Genomic DNA, 21,012 nt, shown 5'->3' on the forward strand with positions numbered 1-21,012 from the left:
AACCTCATGTTGTTGCCTAAGAGGCTTCATTACTGTATTGAGTTTGGCAAATGTTTGATCCTGGCAACTTGAAGCTGAAGGACTGCCTGTAGTGAATAATTGCCTTCTCTGTCCATGGAATTCCCCAGGCAAGAATACTGGAGTGGGTTGCTGTTTTCTTCTCCAGGGGATCTTCCCAACCCAGGGATTGAACCTGAGTCCCTTGCATTGCAGGCAGTTTCTTTACCACTGAGCCACCGGGAAGCCCAGTTATCCCACAGAGAGGGTTACTGGCTCAGCTCTCTGAAGCGGTTGCATCTCTTTTTATAGAAAGGCTGCACTTTGGTGGTGTCCTTTGCATGTTTTGATTGGCAAATTGATCCAGGAGTTGGATTGTTGGGAGTGCTGTTATTACGTGAATCCTTTCTTTTGTAACATATTCAGATGTGGGGATTCTATCATCTTGAGATACTCCTGTGATTGGAAAGTTGTCACTCGAGGAGGAAAGTGCTTGTACAAGGAGGGAGGGGAAGAAGGGTCGAGCTTGGCTCACCTCCACTGTGCCCTGCCCACTTTCTCCACCCCCTGCCACCCTTTTGTCTCAGAGATGTCAGGGACCCTGGTGAGAATGACTGATCCCACCCCTCCAGTGGATTCTTACTGTCAAAGCAGGTCCAAGCACTGCCTGCCTCAAGGTGACCAGGTGGGCTTGCTTTCCTTGTTTCAGATGTGAGGTCCATAGTGACATAATATCCTGCTTTTTAGAGGGGGCTGTAGGGACTCAGTTATATTCACATCAGGATACCGAAATATCAGCAGAAACAGTATTCCTAACAGATCTATAAATCATCCTCTCCAAGAAATAGCTGCATGGAAGGGAGAAGCCTTCTAAGACCAGGCCTTTGGTGTCTTTGCAGAAGCTTTCCAGAACATACCAAGCAGGGGTGGGGGGCCGTTAATCCCAGTTCATGCATTTTCCCCCCTTTTCTATCACCATCCCTCCCTCTCAGGGTTCTCTAAGTCTGTGTTACAAAGTCCTCTTTATACTTTCCCTGGTGGCCGACCACGGGCCTTAACTCAATGACCTTCCATGTGGTTAAGCTCAAACCATGTAATTAACATGAGTCAAGTATCCACGAACTGAGTAGTTGTTTGCAAATGATAAATTCTGATTCCCCCAACAAATATTTATGCCTTCTCTGCACCTGTGCAAAACGGTGGGCACGTACAGTGGTAAGAAAAGAAGCCCTCTGAGGGCAGAGGTCATAACTGAAGGTAATGAGCGAGATCGACATGGTGATGAAACCAACAAGTACGGCATTATTCATTTCATTCATGAAGGAGAAAACAGGATTAATGCCATGAGAGGAAACAGCAAGATCACCAACTCCGGAGGAAGAGAACAGGCAAGGCTTCTTTGAGGAGGAGATATTTAAGCCAAGACTGAAGGAGGAGGAAAAGCAGAAGTGGGACGGGGGATAAGGGCACGCTTCTCAGGTCGAGGAAGCAGCAAGGATAAGAATCCTGGGGCAGTGACATGTTCCTGTCCTGTGAGTGACGGTGGGCAGTGAGCGACACAGGAAAGGCAGGCCGGGCCGAGATCCCGAGGCCCTGGGAGCGGTGACTCCATTCTTTGCAGATGCTGACACCAGAAGAAGGGTAGTGACCGTTGAGACTGTATTCTTCACAGATCTCTGTGGTGCCTAGTGGATTTGGAGGTGAGGCCATGGCCGGAGTCCAGGCGAGCACGGGTGGTGACTGCATGGTGCTAGGATGGTGGCCGTGGAGGTGGAATGTGCTCGATGGTGTTGTCGGGGACAAGGAGAAAAAAGAAGCCCCCAAGTGCACTTTCAAGGCTGACGGCACAGTCCGTTCTCATTGACCTTTCTTCCTCGGTTATGTTTCCCCTTATTCAGAACAGTTACAAGTCTTTCTCTCTTTAGTCAGCTTAAGTCTTTAGCCAAGTGTGGGGACTTCAGCCAGTCGTGATTAGGAAGCCACAGTCTGAACTCTTACATGTCACTCTTTCTTTTACAGCCTACCAGGACTTCCTCCGAAAGCATTTACTCTCGACCAGGCTCCAGCATCCCTGGATCCCCGGGCCATACTATCTATGTAAGTATCCGCTTCTGGAAGAGATACTTCCAGGCCAGGTAAGGTAGCAGATGGTAAGTGTGGACTGGATAGTCTGAAAGGGAATAATTCAAAATGCTTTCTATTTCTGTTACGAGATCCAGTTTTCATTCTTGTAGATCAGCCATCTCAATCCCATTTTCCTCCAGACGATCGAATGTTTCTGTGGATGTGACCATCAGTATAGAGTGATTGAGTAGATAACCCTATAAAATGCAGTAATGTAATACAGGACTTGAAAAATTATTGCACCTAACTTGCATATAGATATTTGGAGATTAATTATATGTTTTATAATTCCAGTACTGAGTGTCCTTAAATTCTGCCACAAAGGTCTTTAAATATTTAGTTTATTAAATATGCAGTTCTTGTTTTTAGCCATCTGGGAGGATTTTTTGACCATCTGTTTGAGCTTTCCCTTCTCTGTCATAAATTTAGGAAATCCTGAAGGTTTGCATTCTTCTCTATTTGATGAATTCTACTTAGACTTTTTCCCAAGCTTTTGGTGACTTTTTTTTGAAAACATGAATATCTGGTATAAATGGGCAACTTTATTTTTTAAATTTATTTTCTTAACATATAGTTGATGTACAATATTATATCTATTTCCACTGTATAGTAAAATAATTTAGTTATACATATGTGCACATATTACTTTTCATATTCTCTGCCATTATTTCACAGGATATTGAATATAGTTTCCTATACTGTACAGTAAGACTCTTGTTTATCCATTCTACATAAGAAATTTTGCATCTGTTAGTCTCAAACTCCTAATTCTTCCCACCCCAATCTCCCTCCCTCTAGGCAATCACAATTCTGTTCTCCATGTCTGTGAGTCTTAAACAGGCAACTTTATAAACAGTGACCATGCTGAGCAAAGTATTTTGGGATTTGTTAATTTTTAAGATTTTAACTCTTTAAATAAGACGTGAGACGCACGAACCACAGTTCCTCAAACATAAGATGGCAGAATGATTTTTCTTTCTGTTTAACTTTGGCAGGCAAAAGTGGACAATGAAATCCTGGATTACAAGGATTTAGCAGCCATTCCCAAGGTCAAGGCAATTTATGACATTGAACGTCCAGATCTTATTACCTATGAGCCTTTCTACTCTTCGGGCTATGATGACAAACAGGAGAGGCAGAGCCTGGGAGAGGTAATAAATTCCCGGAAGTTGTGACTGGCACAACTTCTTTCTCTTTTGCCACCTGTATAAAAACTACTGATTGGGATCAAGATGAGTCAGAGAGTCCTCCTCATTGCTCACTGTTGGCAGGCTTCTGTAGCAGGTGCCTTAGGTAGTCAGAAGCCTATTGCACCATCCCCTCCCCGTGGGAGGTGTGGAGAGGTGGGAAGCAGACCAACCATAGCAAACAGGGCAGGAGGAGTGAGTATCAGGACCAAGCCGGAGGGAAGAGGAGCTGACTTGCTGGGAAGGGAGCCGAAACTGGGGAGAGTCTGTGAGCAGAGGCTTTGGGGGGAAGGGTCCTCCGGGGTGAGGGGGGAGCCTTGGGGCGAGCTGAAATATATTCATGGGGCTCCTGAGGAGAGAGAGCACACCCCCTAAATTTTGACAACTGTGTCTTCCAGCATCGTAAGATAATTAGTATATGCAAGAAAAGAACGCATAGGGTCGCAGTGCAGCACAGTGGTATGAGATGGGCTTCTGGAATCAAGTTACCTGGGCTTAACCCAGGGACTCCACTCATTCGTTACGTGACTTTGACCGTGAGACACCCTTTATAATTCTAACTTCTTTGTCTGTAAAGCAGATAATGACAGAATCTATGTATATACATACATATGTGTGTATATATTTACATATATATATATATCTTTAATTTTTTTTTGTTTTTCTAATCTGGTTTTGTATTCCAGAGCATAGCTCCTGGGTGAAATGATCCCTAGGGTGGGAAGTGGTGTCTGTTTTCATGTAGTGCCACCTAGTGGTCACATTGCTGTAACTGCACCTGCAGCCTTTGACGTGCAGGTTGATTGATCGATTGGCTTGGGAGGTTCAGTTGCCTTTGCGGGGCAGAGTTTCACAGAGGATAAGGGGCAAAGGAAGGTTCCTGAACAGAGTGCATAGAAGCTGGTCCTACAGAAGTGAATGAGAATTGCCTAATGTTCAAGCCATACAAGCAAGGGGAGGCGAGTTGCTTTATGGTGTTATGGGCCCAGATGTTTGAGCTTTGAAGTGAACATTTCTGTGTTTGGAACCAGACTCTGATATTTACTCTCCATATGACTTTGGGAAAATTGCATATTTCCATCTCGTTATCTGTAGACTCAAGATAATAGGGACACCTACCGTAGAGGTTTTCTGTAAGGATTAAGTGAAATATTTAGATTCTGGCACATAATAAGTACTCAACAATAACCTAGACTGATGGCCTACTGGTTTCTCTGAGCATAGAGTCTGGACTAGGTGGATGCCTTCCCATCAGAAATCAGATGTGTTCATGAACTCGTCTCCAACCCATGAAGCTTGCACTTTAGAAGAGTTTGCAAGCTGTTTCGTTATCCTTTCAATCATTAGCACTTCCATAGAATCCATATACTGCCGTTTTAGAAACACTGGAGACGTAAGCTTGAAGTTCTGTGTAGCCATCTGTGCCTCCAGAAAGCAGACCAGACCAGACCATGGGGCTCGAGGAAGTCTGGAGTACAGATGGCTAGCAACTTCTTGTACACTTAGGAAAGAAGGGCAAATTTTGAAACTGAGAAATCCGCCAGTGGCCGTGTTCTTCAGAACACTTCATTTGCATTTCATTTCTGTTTGAAAGCTTTTTTGCATTTTCAGTTGTGAATATTTCATTCATTCATTTAGGAAATATTCATTGGGTACCTAATATGTGCCAGGAGCTGCTCCAGTCGCTGGGAACACTCAGTTGTAAATGAATGGATTTCTTGCCCTCATGGAGCTTGCAGTGGAAAGTGGGAGACATATAATAGACAGACAGATACAGAACATAATATTACAGAGTGCTGTTGCGTTGACGGAAAATGAAGCAGAGTAAGGAGAAAGTACACGGGGGTCGGGGGGTGCTGGGTTGCTGCTTTAAGTGGGAGGATCACAGAAGGTACTGGGTGGTAATGCATTTGAGCAGAGGCCTCACTGAAGATGGGGAGTGAGCCCTGCAGGTGTCCGAGTGGAGAGCACTGCTGGCAGAGGACACAGCAAGTGCAAAGGCCCTGAGGTGAGAGAGTGCTTGGCCTGCTGGCTGCCTCGAGGAATCCTAGAAAAGATGGAAGCCAGAAGGTGAATGGTGATGAGGTCGACAAGGCCTCCTGGGGAAGATGCCACCAAGGCAGTCACCATAACATATTACGTGATTACTTACTGTGGTTATAACTTAGTCAGCAACTGTGCTTACCACATTCTGTTTCAGTAGACACTGTAACTCATGGTGGTAAACCATGAATATAGAGAGGAAGTAGTTCCAATTTCTCTAACTTAATTACCTAGAAGCATTACAGCATATTTGTCAAAACCCGTGGTTATCAGGCAGACACGTGCGCCCCAGCCCCCCAAGGGCTTTGTCATTGTGTACCTGTCTGAGCCTCACTCTCATCTTCTGAATCAGAAGATGGAGGACAGGCAAGGGTGCTGGCATGTGTGGTTTGAATAACGTTTCCAGATGATTCTGATAAGCAACTCTAATTAAAGCGAGTTAACATTGTGACTTTCTCTTTTATTCTTCCAGTCTCCAAGGACTCTCTCTCCTACTCCGTCAGCGGAAGTAAGTGCCATTCTTGAAAATTTAAATGGGTGGAATTGCAGAATTACTTGGACCTTTCCTCGACTCACATTTTTGCAACAGGACATTAAACGAACAGAAAAACTGCGTGAGATTATGGTGAATGTAGGAGTCCGCAGTGTAAGATATGACTGTAAGACGCAGAAGCACATTTCTTTTTAAATGGAGACAAGGAAATTAAGCCAGTTGTACACTGCACCTCTGAATAGCAGGAAAGTGTTTGCAGGGAGTAGAGCCATCTGTCCCTATGTTGGGCTCTTTCTCATCAACCATAATTAATTGATCTGATTCCCAATCTACTAGATTATCTGAAATGACCAGCTGTGGCCATGGTGTTTCTATCAGCAGAGCCATCTTCATGGAAGACCAGCCCTCTTAGTCTAAAATCAATAGTCTTACCTCCCTTCTCAGGGTAGACAGACCATATAGTGGCTTTTATCAAGTCCACCAGCCTGTCTGTTCCCTTGGGAATAACCTCCTGAGTGTGTGGATCACATAGAGTGGTCAGTGATTGTTCCATAGTAAGCTATGGGTTCCGTGTCAACCCAAACATGCTCTTCCCTTCTGTAGCATCCAACACCAAAGACACAGCTCCCAAATGATTTTTACTCCCAACCAATTTTATTAAACGTTCTTCAGGAAGCTGGTGATTTTGATTTAGAAAATGAAACAACACCTTCACACTATAGCCCTGGTCCCAGAAATTCTTGGTTTTGCCCTCATCCACATTGACTTACCTACATGATTACCAGAAGCCTTAGAAGTACTTCCTAATGTTCCTGTGTAATTTTTCTCTTGGAGGGTAGCTTTAAACTAGCAGCCTAAGCTCAGACCAACTCAAATCTGAGCATGGTCCAGCACCCAGGTCCACCCCAGCACTTTCTTTCATGTAAGCTGTTAGAGATAATAATAAAGGGATTGTTTGTTCCAGCATGCTTCTTATTATTCTGCATTTCTTTATGCATCTAGTGAGCAAACTCCTCAAGGGTTAGGTCTACCCCCATCTACGAGTAATAATAATAATAAATAAAATCAGTAGTCTTGTCTTAAAGTCAAGTAACTTTCTGGATAGTCTATATAAAACTGGACTGGGGTAATCACTGTAATTTGAGATGGTACAATCTCTGTAGTATTGTGACGGTTTATACTGAGTGCTATGAATAATTTCTGTGGGCGTTTATAACTGAAGTGATGAAGCAGTCATTTCTGTAATTGACCACTTGCAAGATTGAGGCACACTACTGCAGGAATTTTGTTTTGTTGTTGTTTCAATTTATTGTTAGAGCCAACTAGGATCAAACCAAAGCTTTTTTGCCTCTTGCATTTCATATATCCATGGTAATTGAGATTTCAAGTCAGTTTTGTGCATTTTTTCAAACTTTTATTTTTATTGTGCTAGTAAAAACTTCATAGGACAGCACTCTCCTAAAGTGTAAAACATTCCCTGTACTCGTCTAATTCTTACACAGTTTTATGTTATGGTTGTGTGTGGGATTTTTTTTTTGAATTTTATACGTACAGTATTCTTTAGATTTGGACATGGTGTGATGCTACTGTATTCTATTAAATTGATATGCCATAGCTTAAGTGTACCCCCCATTTGTTGAGCATATAATGCAAAACTTTGTCTTTATAAATTGTGACATTATAAATATCTGAGGAAATTTTTCTACTTAAAGATCATTAAAGTATTTTTAGGATTTGCCTCTTAGAGATAGAATTATTGGATTTGAGGCCACCACAAGCTTACTCTCCAGGAAAATCAACTTAGAATGTCCCCAGATCAACATCATAGATGGTATGAGTCGGTGGTTGGATCCAGAGGTGAGATTAGAGTCAGGAGGCTGTTTCTGAAACAGGTTCCGCCTGTACGAGCTACACACCTGCCCACAGGTCTCTTAGCTGCATGGAACCTTCTGGAACAGCCTGCATTTATGGAGAAGGGAGGGAACACCACGTGTTCTTCCTTCCTTCTGATGCAGGTCTAATGATACAACCTATGTGAATGCACTTTGTAAAAATGAAAAGCATCATATAAACATGGTCATTGGAATTATTCCCTCTTTTCCCAGATCTCTGTCCACATTGGAGTTTATTTATCACTTTAACATCTTAAAATCTTGGTAAAGGCAAGGACTACAGGTTTTGAACAAAAGGTGTTACCCCTGGAATGTTCGTTTGCGTACCTACTTAAGGGACGTGCCCCTAAAATGTATACAGGAGCGGGCCGATGCGAGAGTTTCTGGGGGACTTGGGTGCAGCTCGACTTCACTTGAGCCTGACAACAGCCTGCCTGTGGGTTGTGCACCCACCGTCTCACACTTTCTTCCAGGGGTACCCGGATGGGCGGGACCGGATGATCCACCGGTCCACAAGCCAGGGCTCCATCAACTCCCCGGTGTACAGCCGCCACAGCTACACTCCAACCACATCCCGCTCTCCTCAGCATTTTCACAGACCCGGTAAGGGCACCTATTCCCGGGATTCACTCCGGGTAACCCTCTGTGTTTCTGTGTGATTGTTTTCCCACCACTGGTAGTATATTTAAAACTCTGACTGCCTGCCGAATCTACCTTCCCTTCTCCCAGAAAAAAAAAAAATCAAAAACTCCTATCCCAAGTACAGTTTGTGTTATTTCTTTTCTTAAAAAAAAGACACATTTTATGATTATATTTGTTATGATTTACTGAATCGTTACATTTTGACAGCGGACAGCAAAAAGTAAAGGAATTTATTTTTTTAAGACTTGAAGATAATTTCAGCACGTTGAGACTTAAAATGGAGATCTCCGAAAGAAAATATGGTGATGTGCCCTTTAGGCTTACCAGCATTGTCTAAAATCCAGTGTCAGTCATTTATGGATGGGTTTGTTATGTTTCTCCAGGCACATGGTATTACTGTGGGTGCTTGGCTAAGAACCCACTAGAAGGAAGTCTCATATGTAGGCATGGGCTGTATTTGGTCAATTTTAAGGTGCCTTCCAACCTAAAAGTTTAAATCAGACTTGGCAAATATAAAAGCACTAGAGATGAGCTATGATGGAGACTATTAAGAGTAATGATCTTCATTCGACCTTTATCTCTACAAAATGTAGCCCTTTTTCATATTAGAGGGTGTCTCCTATGTGGAAGTAGAAAAAGAATAATCTTATCACAGAAGACAGATAAATAAATTCACAGAAGAAATACATTCACCAAGGAAGATCTTGGCTTTTTAAACAAACTTGGTGATGACGCACGTCTACAAAGACTTCATTTTAAGGCTCTTGCTTTTGTGCAGGCTCATAAGCCCATTCATATGGGAACTTATTTTATAACATAAAACCAAAGGAATAAACCAAATGTAAAAAGGCTGCAATCTTCTCTTTAAAGCCAGAAATTTAGTGCTTGTAGAGGATTAAATTTTTACTCTTGGGTCCTTCAATAATATATAGTTTTGTCTAGGCTCCTAAACATTTACTCAGTATTTGTTGAATTCCATTAAAGGAAAATTTTCAGGAAAGGAATTCCTTTTATTTGTCATATACATTTATATCCATTTTAGGGCTTCCCCGGTGGCTCAGAGGTTAAAGTGTCTGCCTGGAATGTGGGAGACCCGGGTTCGATCCCTGGGTCGGGAAGATCCCCTGGAGAAGGAAATGGCAACCCACTCCAGTACTCTTGCCTGGAGAATCCCATGGAGGGAGGAGCCTGGTAGGCTACAGTCCATGGGGTCGCAAAGAGTCAGACACGACTAAGTGACTTCACTTTCACTTTTATATCTATTTTATTCCTGGGTTTGGATTTAAGTCCTTATCTGCTTGGGTAATGAGAAATCCTTTATGCCACCATCCCTACGTGAGGGTATACCCTAAGGTCACTGAGGCTACAGCCGTGACCTTGTCAGAATGACATGGGGTTGCCAGGAAACTGTCCAAGAGACCACTGGATAGCCAGGGAGTGGTCAGTCAGGAACTTGGTTTCCCAAAAAGGCCATGTCCTCACGGGGCAGTAGAAAGTGTTCCTGTGTTCCTGTCGTAGTTCTGAGGCCAAGAACCTTCAGAACATTTTGTGCGTCCTAAGCACCTCTTCTCCCCCTCCATGATGCGTTATGGGCCTGTGTGATGCCAGTTATTAAGATTATTTTTTCAAGGCGGGGGCTCTGCTAGCACAGTCATGGTCAACACAGAGCACCTTGAAGTATCCAGTCCGTAAGTTCTAGACGCCAGAGAGTCACGCACGCCCCTCGGTCTGGTTTAGCTTAAAGGTCCGTAACTGAGTTTTCAGCTCATCAGTGCCTCCACTGCCCAGTTCTCAGCATCATAGGCAGTTCTTTGCCACCCAGGGGACACAGACAAGTACAAAGTAAAATTAAACTTCTAATAGGAGAAGTTTACCACTTCAACAGAAAAAAAAAAAAGAGAATCTGACCCTGACATATTGGTATTGGGTTGGCCAAAAAGTTCATTTGAGTTTGTCATCTTACGGTAAAACCCAAATGAACTTTTTTGGCCAGCCTAATAGTTCTTTGCAAGGTTCTTGGAACTTTCAAACATACATGTCAGAGGATTCTGTTAGGTGCCTTTTTAAAAACAGCCATGGTTGAGTCTAAGTGGCATGCCTGGTCCCGACTCAGCAGTCGCGGGTGTCATCCTGCCAGAATGTCTTGGTGGCCGTTCCCTCCCACTAAAACCATTTATCCTCGGAGAGTGACTCTGGACTGACCTGGACCCGTTGGCAGACTCTCCCCACTGTGCCTAACCCCTCGCAGGCGCCTTCTTAACCCCTTTTCCTTCCTCTGTTTTCAGACTCCTGATTAATGTTCTTTATTTTGTTTTTTTTTTTCCCCTTTTCCCTTCCTTGGAACGATGGCGGCGGTCCCTGCTCCTGTGTTAATTTCTGCTCTTCTTTTCTGTCTCCATCCTGCCCTGCCCCTGGTCCTTGCTGCACAGAGCTGCTGTCTCCTGGTGTGCAGAGGTCCTTCCTGCGCACCAGCAGCCTCAGCTCCGCCCACAGCGACTCCCGCCCCAACTCCCCATTCCGACACCACTTCCTTCCCCATGTGAAAGGTAAGGAGGCAGGCTTCTCCAGGCAGCACCCTGCAAAGCGGAGATTTATTAGCGCCCTGGGAAGGCTAATAAGGTGCATCTCCAAGAGTCTGCCCCCAGCTTTGGACCTCTCAGCATGCCTGCGTGCGTCATGACTTCACACCTGGCCATGTCTTAGAACTGGCATAGCATCTCTCCTTGGGAGAAATATGTCATTTCTAAGGGCTCTAGACGAAGTAACAGGAAGTACGTTGGAGACCTTCTCTCCTGCTTAGGAAAAAAAATATATTATTATTTTGCTTTTCTCTGTGTTAGAAGCAAAATATAATATATATCTGGGGAATTTTCCTGGTTTTGATATGTGATATGGCTCAGCAAAACCCAACGGTATTCAGCAACAAGGATTCCAAAGTTGTCCTCATGATGATAAGCCATGTAACCACTAAGATATTTGGACAATACGAAAGACCTGGGGCCACGTGACTGAAATTTCTCTCCTTGAGCCAACTCTTAGGGTGATCTTCCTTTGACTTGTCCTGATGTCTGCATGATGGAGGAGAGGGCCTTTGCCTTCCGTTTTCTGTTCCTGCCCATCTCTGCCCTTCCCTCTGTGTCGTTCCCATTGTTCTCATTGTGCTTCGGTAGCAGTCCTCAATCGGAGTTCTCAGTTCTCCTTACTTGGTGGGGGAGCCAGGAGCCACAGAGGGATCATGAAGGGGCCATAATTTAAAATACGTCGGAGCTCCCAAAGGGAAGCTGACTTCTTCCATAGCCTTGATTTGAACCAAAGTAACTGAAGAGAATATTGAGTTAGCCAAAAAGTCCATTTGGATTTTTCATAAATGGTTATGGAAAAACCCAAACAAACTTTTTGGCCAACCCAAGAGCTGAAGGAGAGAGTTGCAGGCAAGCACAGATGTTGTCATGGGTCTTAAGACAGACCTGAAGGATTCTAACCCTGAGCTCCAAGATCTCACATCACTAACACTTTCTCGAACAGCCTAAGTGTTGTGCTCTTTGACTGAATTTTGTTTGCAGTCTACCCAACCTTTTTACTCATCTGGATTTTCAGGACTCAGTTGTTCAGTCAGTTCAGTTCAGTCGCTCAGTCATGTCCAACTCTGCAACTCCATGGACTGTAGCACGCCAGGCTTCCCTGTCATCACCAGCTCCAGGAGCTTGCTCAAACTCATGTCCATCAAGTCAGGTGATGCCATCCAACCATCTCATCCTCTCTCATCCCCTTCTCCTCCTGCCTTCAATCTTTCCCAGCATCAGGGTCTTTTCAAACGAGTCAGTTCTTTGCATCAGATGGCCAAAGTATTGGAATTTGAGCTTCAGCATCAGTCCTTCCAATGAATACTCAGGACTGATTTCCTTTAGGATTGTCTGGTTTGATCTTGCAGTCCAAGGGACTCTCAAGAGTCTTCTCCAACACCACAGTTCAGAAGCATCAATTGAGTTGAGTCCAACTCAGTTGAGTCCTAAAATAGAAATTTCCTGCCCCTATCAGTAAGCAGTTACTTTGTGAGCACGCTATTTTTTGCATTTTCTAGGCTGTGAAAATAACATTGCTGATATGCCTATTGAAGACACACACCACTTGCCTTTAGCAAAGACATCTGTCTTTTTCAGCAGGCACAGCACTTTCTAAAATTCTTGACAGATTATTTGTGCCAGTTTTTCCCAGAGCACAGAGGGCCTCATTCCTCTTCTCCACCCTGAGCTCCTCTCGGGGGTGTTGAAGGCCAGCAGCTGCAGCAGCTCATGGGTTAATCCTTGTAGAGGTAGATGGCAAGTGCCAGTTAGTAGTTGGCAAGGTGAAATGCCCTGGTGTATTATAGGCGGGCTTCCTAGGTGGCACGGTGGTAAAACATTTGCCTGCCAATGCAGGAGACATGAGTTCAATCCCTGGGTCAGGAAGATCCCTTGGAGAAGGAAAAGGCAACCTATTCCAGTATTCCCACCTGAAAAATCCCCTGGTGGGCTACAGTCTACGTGGTCACAAAGAGTTGGTCGTGACTGAGCACGCACACCTCCTCATAATGAGCACCCTGCTCTGTGCATCGGTGATTTCCCTCTCAGCATGATGCTCTTTGAACACTTCCGGTTACATCACTCCTCACAGTATCCTGTGATTAAAGTAGCAGGCGGGAGGCATTGGGGCAGATGAACAGCTGAGGCCCTGGTTAAGTGACCCGGCCAAGGACCCGCAGCTCGGAAGTGACAGCACCAGGACTAGAGAGACTCCAAGCCTTCTCAACCTTCATTCCTATTAGAGGGATGTGTTTCAATATAAATATACTTGAATAATTTTTAAAGCAAATTTTTACTTTCCATCCCTTTTTAACTAGAAAATTTCATTCTCCAGTTCAGTTCAGTTCAGTCACTCAGTCGTGTCCGACTCTGCGACCCCATGAACCGCAGCACGCCAGGTCCATCGCCAACTCCTGGAGTCCACCCAAACCCATGTCCATTGAGTCAGTGATGCCATCCGACCATCTCATCCTCTGTCGTCCCCTTCTCCTCCTGCCCTCAATCTTTCCCAGCATCAGGGTCTTTTCAAATGAGTCAGCTCTTCGCATCAGGTGGCCAAAGTATTGGAGTTTCAGTTTCAACATCAGTCCTTCCAATGAACACCCCGGACTAATCTCCTTTAGGATGGACTGGTTGGATCTCCTTGCAGTCCAAGGGACTCTCAAGAGTCTTCTCCAACACCACGGTTCAAAAGCATCAATTCTTCTGCGCTCAGCTTTCTTTATAGTCCAACTCTTACATCCATACATGACCACTGGAAAAACCATAGCCTTGATTAGATGGACCTTTGTTGACAAAGTAATGTCTCAGCTTTTTAATATGCTATCTAGGTTGGTCATAACTTTCCTTCCAAGGAGTAAGCATCTTTTAATTTCATGCTGCAATTTCATTCTTATGGAGGCTAAAACAGTTATTTGAGTCATTTAAATTACAAAATTAACAAATGTGTACTTTTCAATAGAAACACCAACTAGTTATTAAAATTACAGTACTTCAATGTACTTAAATGGTGCTTTATTAAAAATACAGATATGCAGTCTTTTCTGTTTTGTCTGATATCAAAGTATACAGTCAAATAGTATAGGTTTAAATCCTAAAAAGCCTTGGCTTGTCTGACACTTATACTTTAAAAATATCTAATAGTCTCTTTCCCATTTTCTTTTTACTGGATATATGTCTACAGTTTGTTCAGATGAAATAGTTCATGTATTTCAGATATAGACTATGAAGTACATAGCAGTATATGTTTAGTTATAAAAGCTTTTTGCTATACTGCAAAACCAATCATGCAGAATTTGTATATCAAAGATATTGCTTTAAAGTTTAGTCTAGTTGAACAGCTAAATGCAGATTCTCTAAGGAATTACGTCTTTCTTATTCTGAAACACATGTATCTACGTGGAAGTCCTCTCCAGCACAGAGGAACTTAGGACCATGGAGAAACACATCTAAGATATCTTTAAAGGAGCAAAATCTCCCAAGGTTTTCCATGGCTCTTCATTTGAGCATTCACTCTGTATCTTGGAGCTTGTTTTGTAATCTCCAGGAAATTATTTCTGAAACAAATACAAACCAAGGAGCTTGCGGACTCTAGGATAGGTTGTCTGTCTCAGGAAGATGTAGCTGAAAGCAGGAGTCCTCTTGCCACTCTGGCAGCCATAAGCCCTCGTTCCACTGCCCTAGTTTAATTCTTAGTCCTTATTTCAGGCTTAAGTGGCCCAGGCCCCCAGGGTCCACTGAGCTGAGGACGCCTGCGTGGGTGTAGAGGTTAGATGCACATCACCAGCTGTCTCTCTGTGTCATTGGCTTCCCCATCTACTTTCTGTAATGCCCTTCTTGTTTCTCATTGTGTTTTTATTTCTGTTCTCTGACCTTCCTTGTAGTTTCATTTTATATCAGTATGTCATTGTTGGGCCATCTGGACAAGTGCTTGCCTATTTGGAGAAACTGTTTCACCTTGTTTGGGGCTTTGTGGGCTTCTCTTGTGGCTCAGCTGGTAAACAATCTGCCTGCAATGCTAGAGACCTGCGTTTAATCCCTGGGTTGGGAAGATCCCCTGGAAAAGGGAAAGGCTACCCACTCGAGTATTCTGGCCTGGAGAATTCCATGGACTGTATAGTTCATGGGGTGGTAAAGAGTCGGACACGACTGAGTGACTTTCACTTTCACTTGGGCTTCACACTGTTTGCAGAGTTTCTCTTTGAAATACTATTAGACATTACTTTCTGTGTCCATGAATCAGGCTTGCAAACAGGAGAGCTACATATATTAAATCTCATTGAGAGGAATCTTCCGTGTTTTGCCATAGATATGAGTTGCTACGATGCAAATATGTATTTGACACTTGCTGAAGGAAACCCTAACACTTCCTGAAGCTTTAGACAAGAAGCAGTAATCTTGAAACTCTGTCATGAAATTCTAGAAGCTGCCAATGTCTAAGGTCCCCTTGGCATTTATATTTCAGGACATAAGCACTTAGAGCTCAGAAGCTAAGTGTTACGCCAGCAGACTCCTGCAGCAGACACAAGCATTGCCATTTTGATTGACTTGTCTTAAGATTTGTCACTGAGGCTCTCAGTGTTCCAGAAAGAAGAAGGAAAGTAGGACAGAGCATTTGAATTTGTTAAGCACGGTGGGAATCCTGCCAACGAATGATCTCTCAAGGACTGAAAAATTGACACATTAAACTGACATGGAAAGAGCTAAAAGTGAAGACCAGGAAAATATAAAACTATATACATGATAGCTCCTCATCCAAATAGCTAAGATCACTAACAACTTAACCAACACAAGGACTTATTTAAAGAACAAAATGGCTGAGTATGAGATATATATGCTATTATTTTTAAACAGCGTTAACTCCAGGCTGATCGATGTTGATGATGATACCTTCCATATATGATTATTTCATCTGATGCCCCATATATCCCTTACGCCTGAGTAATGAAGTGCACACAAAAATAACCTTTTGGGGCCTTCACCATTTATTTCCATTCAGGATAGAGTGAAATGTTTTACCACTTACAGATTGAGTGTTTGATTTAGAAAAGGCCTCCTCTTGAGAATTTCTTTCTTTTAAAAGTGCCAAAATTTTTAATGCCTTTCATCTTTTAAGGACTAGGAATTTGGTACCTAGCAATGTCATATACTCCAAGACCTTATTCCCAACAAGCCATGTGACATGTAGAAATCGTACTGTTCAGGAGCACTTAGATGGCTGTGTTGCTGAGTGTCTATTTACCTAGCGTGTTAAGATGTCATTATGGGAGGCTTTTAAATGATTATAAAATTAAATCTACTTATAGAGACTTCAACATAGTAGTGGTTTTTTTTTTCTATCAACTAGAAAGGGCAATATAGTTGCTGAAGATATGCTGCCAGAAAAACCTCTGCCCCACTGGAGACAGCATTCAGGCAAAATTCACCCTTTGGGAATTTAGACAGTCAAACCATCACTTTTGAGGGCTTCCCAGGTGGCACTGTGGTAAAGAATCCACCTGCTAATGCAGGAGACTCAAGAGACATGAGTTTGATCCCTGGGTTGAGAAGATCCCTTGGAGGAGGAAATAGCAACTCACTCCAGTGTTCCTGCCTGGAAAATCCCATGGTCAGGGGAGCCTGGTCAGCCACAGTCCAAGGGTTGCAAAAGAGTGACATGACTGAACACACACACCCCCCACAGACTTTGAGAGCCGTCAGCCATAGAGGTTACGGGCTTCTACTTACCAGCAGAGCATCTTAATAATAGACTTTTAATTTGTGGGCAAATGCAAATTCTAATGACTTTAACTCTTGATGTCCTGTAGATGCATCTGTTTTTATGTGTGAATGACTCTGGCTATTATCTATCAGAACAAACTTAATCGAGTTTCATCTGTTTGGATATTATAACCAAAACCAAAACATATCCCCCAGAAAATTTGATGTTCTCCAGGTACAGGAAGGTTAGAGGTGCAGGATTAAGGGCAGAGAGCAATGTAGATTTAGAGCAGTAGCATCGGTGTTGAGGATATACAGAGTCTTCAAAAAAACACTCAAAGCAAGGAAGTGGAGTCTCTCTACATCTTCTTTTGAGAACAGCCCACAAGAATTATTCTGTTTTTCAGTTAGGGATTATTCTTGTGAGTAATTTCTAATGTGTGTAAGAGTAAAGGATTCTTCTGAAGTGGCACAATTCAGTTGGGGTTATTGAGGATCAACCCCAGGGAAACCTATTTAAAAAAAAAAAAAAAGATGCTATTGTAATCCCACTGTTGTGCCCTAGCATCTGGCTGCCTTTAATTAAGAAAAAGATGGGGTTGACCCTGGAGTGGTACTCACTAAATTAGGTCATTCGTTGCTATAGAATTATTTAGTTGGTCTACTTCAGTCATTATTCACAGACATTTATTCAACACTTAGTCTTGGCCAGGCATTGTGCTGAACACACCAATATGAAAGAGACCTAGTTCTGATTCAGCCTTAGGTTTAAAGCCAGATTTCCTACTAAACATAATATCCTTCCTTCCCTTGGGGCCTCTACCTGTGTTTTCCATACTCATTTTTTTCAGACAGGGTTATTTCTCCTTAGGAGAGTGATAGTAAATGAGATAACGTTTTCTTTAAATGAACTTTTTAATATATCAGTAATTTGGAGTGAAGCTTCATAATTTTTAAAAGCTAATATCTGACTTTAGTAAAGACAGCATTATAATATATTGGGAACTAGATGGTAAACTGACTCTTGGGGAAAAAAGCGGGGGCAAAAGTTTTAGAACATGATAATCAAAACCCTGGAATCTAAATTAGAGAGAGTAACAAATTCAGATCTCACATTTGGACTATCTTACTGCCCATTTAGTACAGATCTGTACTCTGGTTATCTAAAACTACACATTTTGAAAAACTAAAAAGCCTATTAAACATATTATTCTGAAACTGCAGCAGTTAACATCTCTCATGTGTTGCCGGCCAGATTTAAAACTGTCTAACTTACTTGAAGAAATTGGTTCTTGTACATCTAAAAGTAATACATTTTATATGTCAGTTATATCTCAGTTTTTTAAAATTTAAGATAAAAAAAAGAAATTTATTCCTGCTCTATTTTCTGAAGATCTATGATTTATTTAAAATTGTTAGCCTTAATTGATAGATAAACTGGATGTTATCAAAATTTAAAACTTTTGTGCTTCAAAGGACACTATCAAGAGACTAAAAGACAACCACAGAATGAAAGAAATCATTTGCAGATTGTGTATCTGATAAGAGACTTGTATCAGAATATGTGAAGAACCCTTACAACTCAATCATAAAAGTATTGTATTGGCCAAAAAGTTCATTTGGGGGTTTTTCCATAAAATCTTATGGGAAAAACTGAAATGATCTTTTTGGCCAACTCAATAATTATGGAGCTTCCCTGATGGCTCAGATGGTAAAGAATCTGCCTGCAACATGGGAGATCTGGGTTCAGTCCCTAAGTTGGGAAGATCCCTTAGAGGAGGAAATGGCAATCCACTCCAGTATCCTTGCCTGGAGAATCCCCATGGACAGAGGATCCTGGTGGGCTACAGTTTATGAGGTCACCGAGTAGGACACGACTGAGCGGCTAACACTTGACAATTATGGTACTAGTTCATTAACTTTTGATAGTCCTACATTTTTTGGTGTTTTCTTGGGATGGATGTTTGCTCAGTCGTGTGGAAGGAAGACAGTAGGGTAAGAGCTGACCTCTTTCTGATTTTGCATAAGTCTCAGTTCACCCCTGCAGCTCTCATCAGAGAGAGTGGTGGTGGTTATGGAAGTGGGTCTCTAGGCTTTTGCAGCCACACCCAGCAGCCCCCTCCTCAACCCCTCCTCCAAGAACCCTGTGCTGCCCAGCCACAGGGGCCTGTCTGTCCTCTTGCTCCCATGCACCACGGCCCTTCCTTCCCCACGATGTTCCAGCTCCCTAGATTCTGGACCTTCTCACCCGTTTAGCCACCCACCCACCTAGTGACACCATCTCAATTCTAGCGTCTTTCCACAGCCTTTCTGAAAAATCAATGGCACCTTCATCTGAGTGCCTTGAATTTTTTGTATACCCCTGAGTCAGCACCTGTATGGCGTTACATATACTCGTTTGTTGTAAGTCTGTCTCCTTAGGTAGACCCTGAGCCCTTTGCGGCCAGACATCACATCTCCTTCACCTTCTTAGCTTCAGCTGAAGCTCATTTTCCAGCCACAGTAGGTGCTCAGTAAATGTCTTACCAATTGAACTGTTAGACTGGATGAAGCTTTGTCTTTAAGAGAAAGGTGGAGAAAGTGGTCCCAAAGTACCTGGAAGAAAGGGATCTGACTCTATTATGTACATTTCAAAGTGAGGCAACAGAAATGTAGGCTGCAGTAAAGGCACTTTGTGTTGCTCAGGGAAAGGACCGGGCGACTACACAGGTTCCCAGTCTCAGCCTTCCATTCAAAGAAATAGATTCCGATTGCCAGCCTCTGCCATCATGCCTGGAAGTGATTGTATTTGGGTTTGCATATCCCACCCCTTTACATGCTTGGGATGTAACCATCTGATACTGACCCTGAATCATTAGCAAGTGACTTTCCATCCCCCTCAATGTACTTTCCATCTAATCAGTTCGCTGCCAGCTCACAGCCTTCAACCGCATGCCATTGGAATGATGCATCTAACCGCTAGCTGCTTTTAACCTAGTTCCACTTGAACTCGAGTCTCTCTCTTGGAAAAATTCAGCCTTATTCTAGTCACCTTTGTGAGCCAAATTGATGGATTGAGTTTGTTGCTTTGATTTCTCCTTTTTGATGAACCTCCTTCCGGTTTGTTGTTTTGAATTTTTATTATGCTTGCTTTGTTTTCTTTCTTGCTCTCCCTCCTCTCATTTTGTTTTCTCCATTCTTCTCATTGGAGGCAATGAGCCGTCCAGCGGCCGGAACTCCCCTCTCCCTTACCGGCCAGACAGCCGCCCTCTCACTCCAACTTACGCTCAGGCCCCTAAACATTTCCATGTTCCAGGTAGGAGCTGACACGGTCTGTGTCTTGGTGTCCTGTCACGGTGTAGAATGTAGCCTTGTCGCTTCTGTCTCGTCTCCATCTCTCATGCTCTGTTCATTGAGATGCACACAGCCGATAACCCCTAAATTGCAGTGTCTGACCTAGAGGGCCTTTCAGAAGCTGTGTATGGGAAATGCCAAGATTGTATTGAAAGTGTCAGTTTTCTCTAAAATTTTTAAAGTAGGGTGGGAGGCAGAAGGTGAAGGAAGGAGGGTTGAATTGCTTTATTTTGTTTTGACTAAAATTTTTAATTTTAGCCTTATATTGGAACCTTCTAAGCTACCACTCTGTGGCTTACTGTCATTGACTATCACGATGGCAATCGAGTTATCTTCTCATTGTAAAGATTGAACCACAGCGTTCTTGAAAGTACGTTTATTTTATCTGTTTCTCCTCAGCGTGGAGATTCTTTCTATGGGCTTTTCAGAGAGCTGTAAAATTGGGTCATTTGGAGGGTCTTTCTGCAATGTATAATTAACTAACCCTCCATAGCCCACAGAGAGATCTTGCAATTTAGGCTTGGCACGCTAACCTTTAGTGTCATGGTGCAAACAGTAATTTGCCGACAGGAACTGGAAAAGTCAGAACCCACATCAATATCTTCATGTTTCGGGTCAGCTCAATTTGTGAAGGCAAGATTGGCCATCAGAGGTCATGATGTTATTTTTCCATCAGAAGTACATTGCTTTGCTTCTTATAGCTACTGAAAGTAGTCTAATAAATGACTGCTGTGTTAATGTTAGCATACATATTTGGAATCTGTATTAGTTTTTCTCTTTTGAGAAAAACTTAACAAACTTAAAAACTCAATAAACAAAGTTCAATAGGATTCATCCCACTGAGATACGACTGCCTTTTTAAAAACGAAAAAGTTTCATCAAACCTTGAAAATTAGTGTTGTACGTTTGTGGCTTTTTCACAAGAATCCAGTACCCAAGGCTCTGGGGAAACCATTTGAAACCTCCCGAGTATTTGCAAAGTGAAATGGTTGTACAATCAAATGGGGCTCTGTATAAAAATGTGAATAATATTTGGCATC

At 42.8% G+C, this 21,012-nt stretch overlaps 1 protein-coding gene across 9 annotated transcripts in view; it reads left to right on the top strand.

Annotated features, from left to right (window-relative positions):
* The window catches only part of ABLIM1 (actin binding LIM protein 1), a 334,182-nt gene that overhangs the window by 293,493 nt on the left and 19,677 nt on the right, over positions 1-21,012 (top strand). For 5 of the 9 annotated variants that reach the window (XM_018041203.1, XM_013975228.2, XM_013975225.2 and 2 more), the window contains exons 9-13: positions 2,017-2,094; positions 3,117-3,272; positions 5,824-5,859; positions 8,210-8,339; positions 19,830-19,934. In XM_018041203.1, the coding sequence (XP_017896692.1) occupies positions 2,017-2,094; positions 3,117-3,272; positions 5,824-5,859; positions 8,210-8,339; positions 19,830-19,934 (505 nt within the window). The remainder of the gene's footprint in view (positions 1-2,016; positions 2,095-3,116; positions 3,273-5,823; positions 5,860-8,209; positions 8,340-19,829; positions 19,935-21,012) is intronic. The other 4 variants (XM_005698507.3, XM_005698508.3, XM_013975227.2 and 1 more) reach the window with 1 other exon arrangement.

The sequence above is a fragment of the Capra hircus genome, chromosome 26, assembly GCF_001704415.2.
Source record: "Capra hircus breed San Clemente chromosome 26, ASM170441v1, whole genome shotgun sequence".
Classification (NCBI taxonomy): Eukaryota; Metazoa; Chordata; class Mammalia; order Artiodactyla; family Bovidae; genus Capra; species Capra hircus.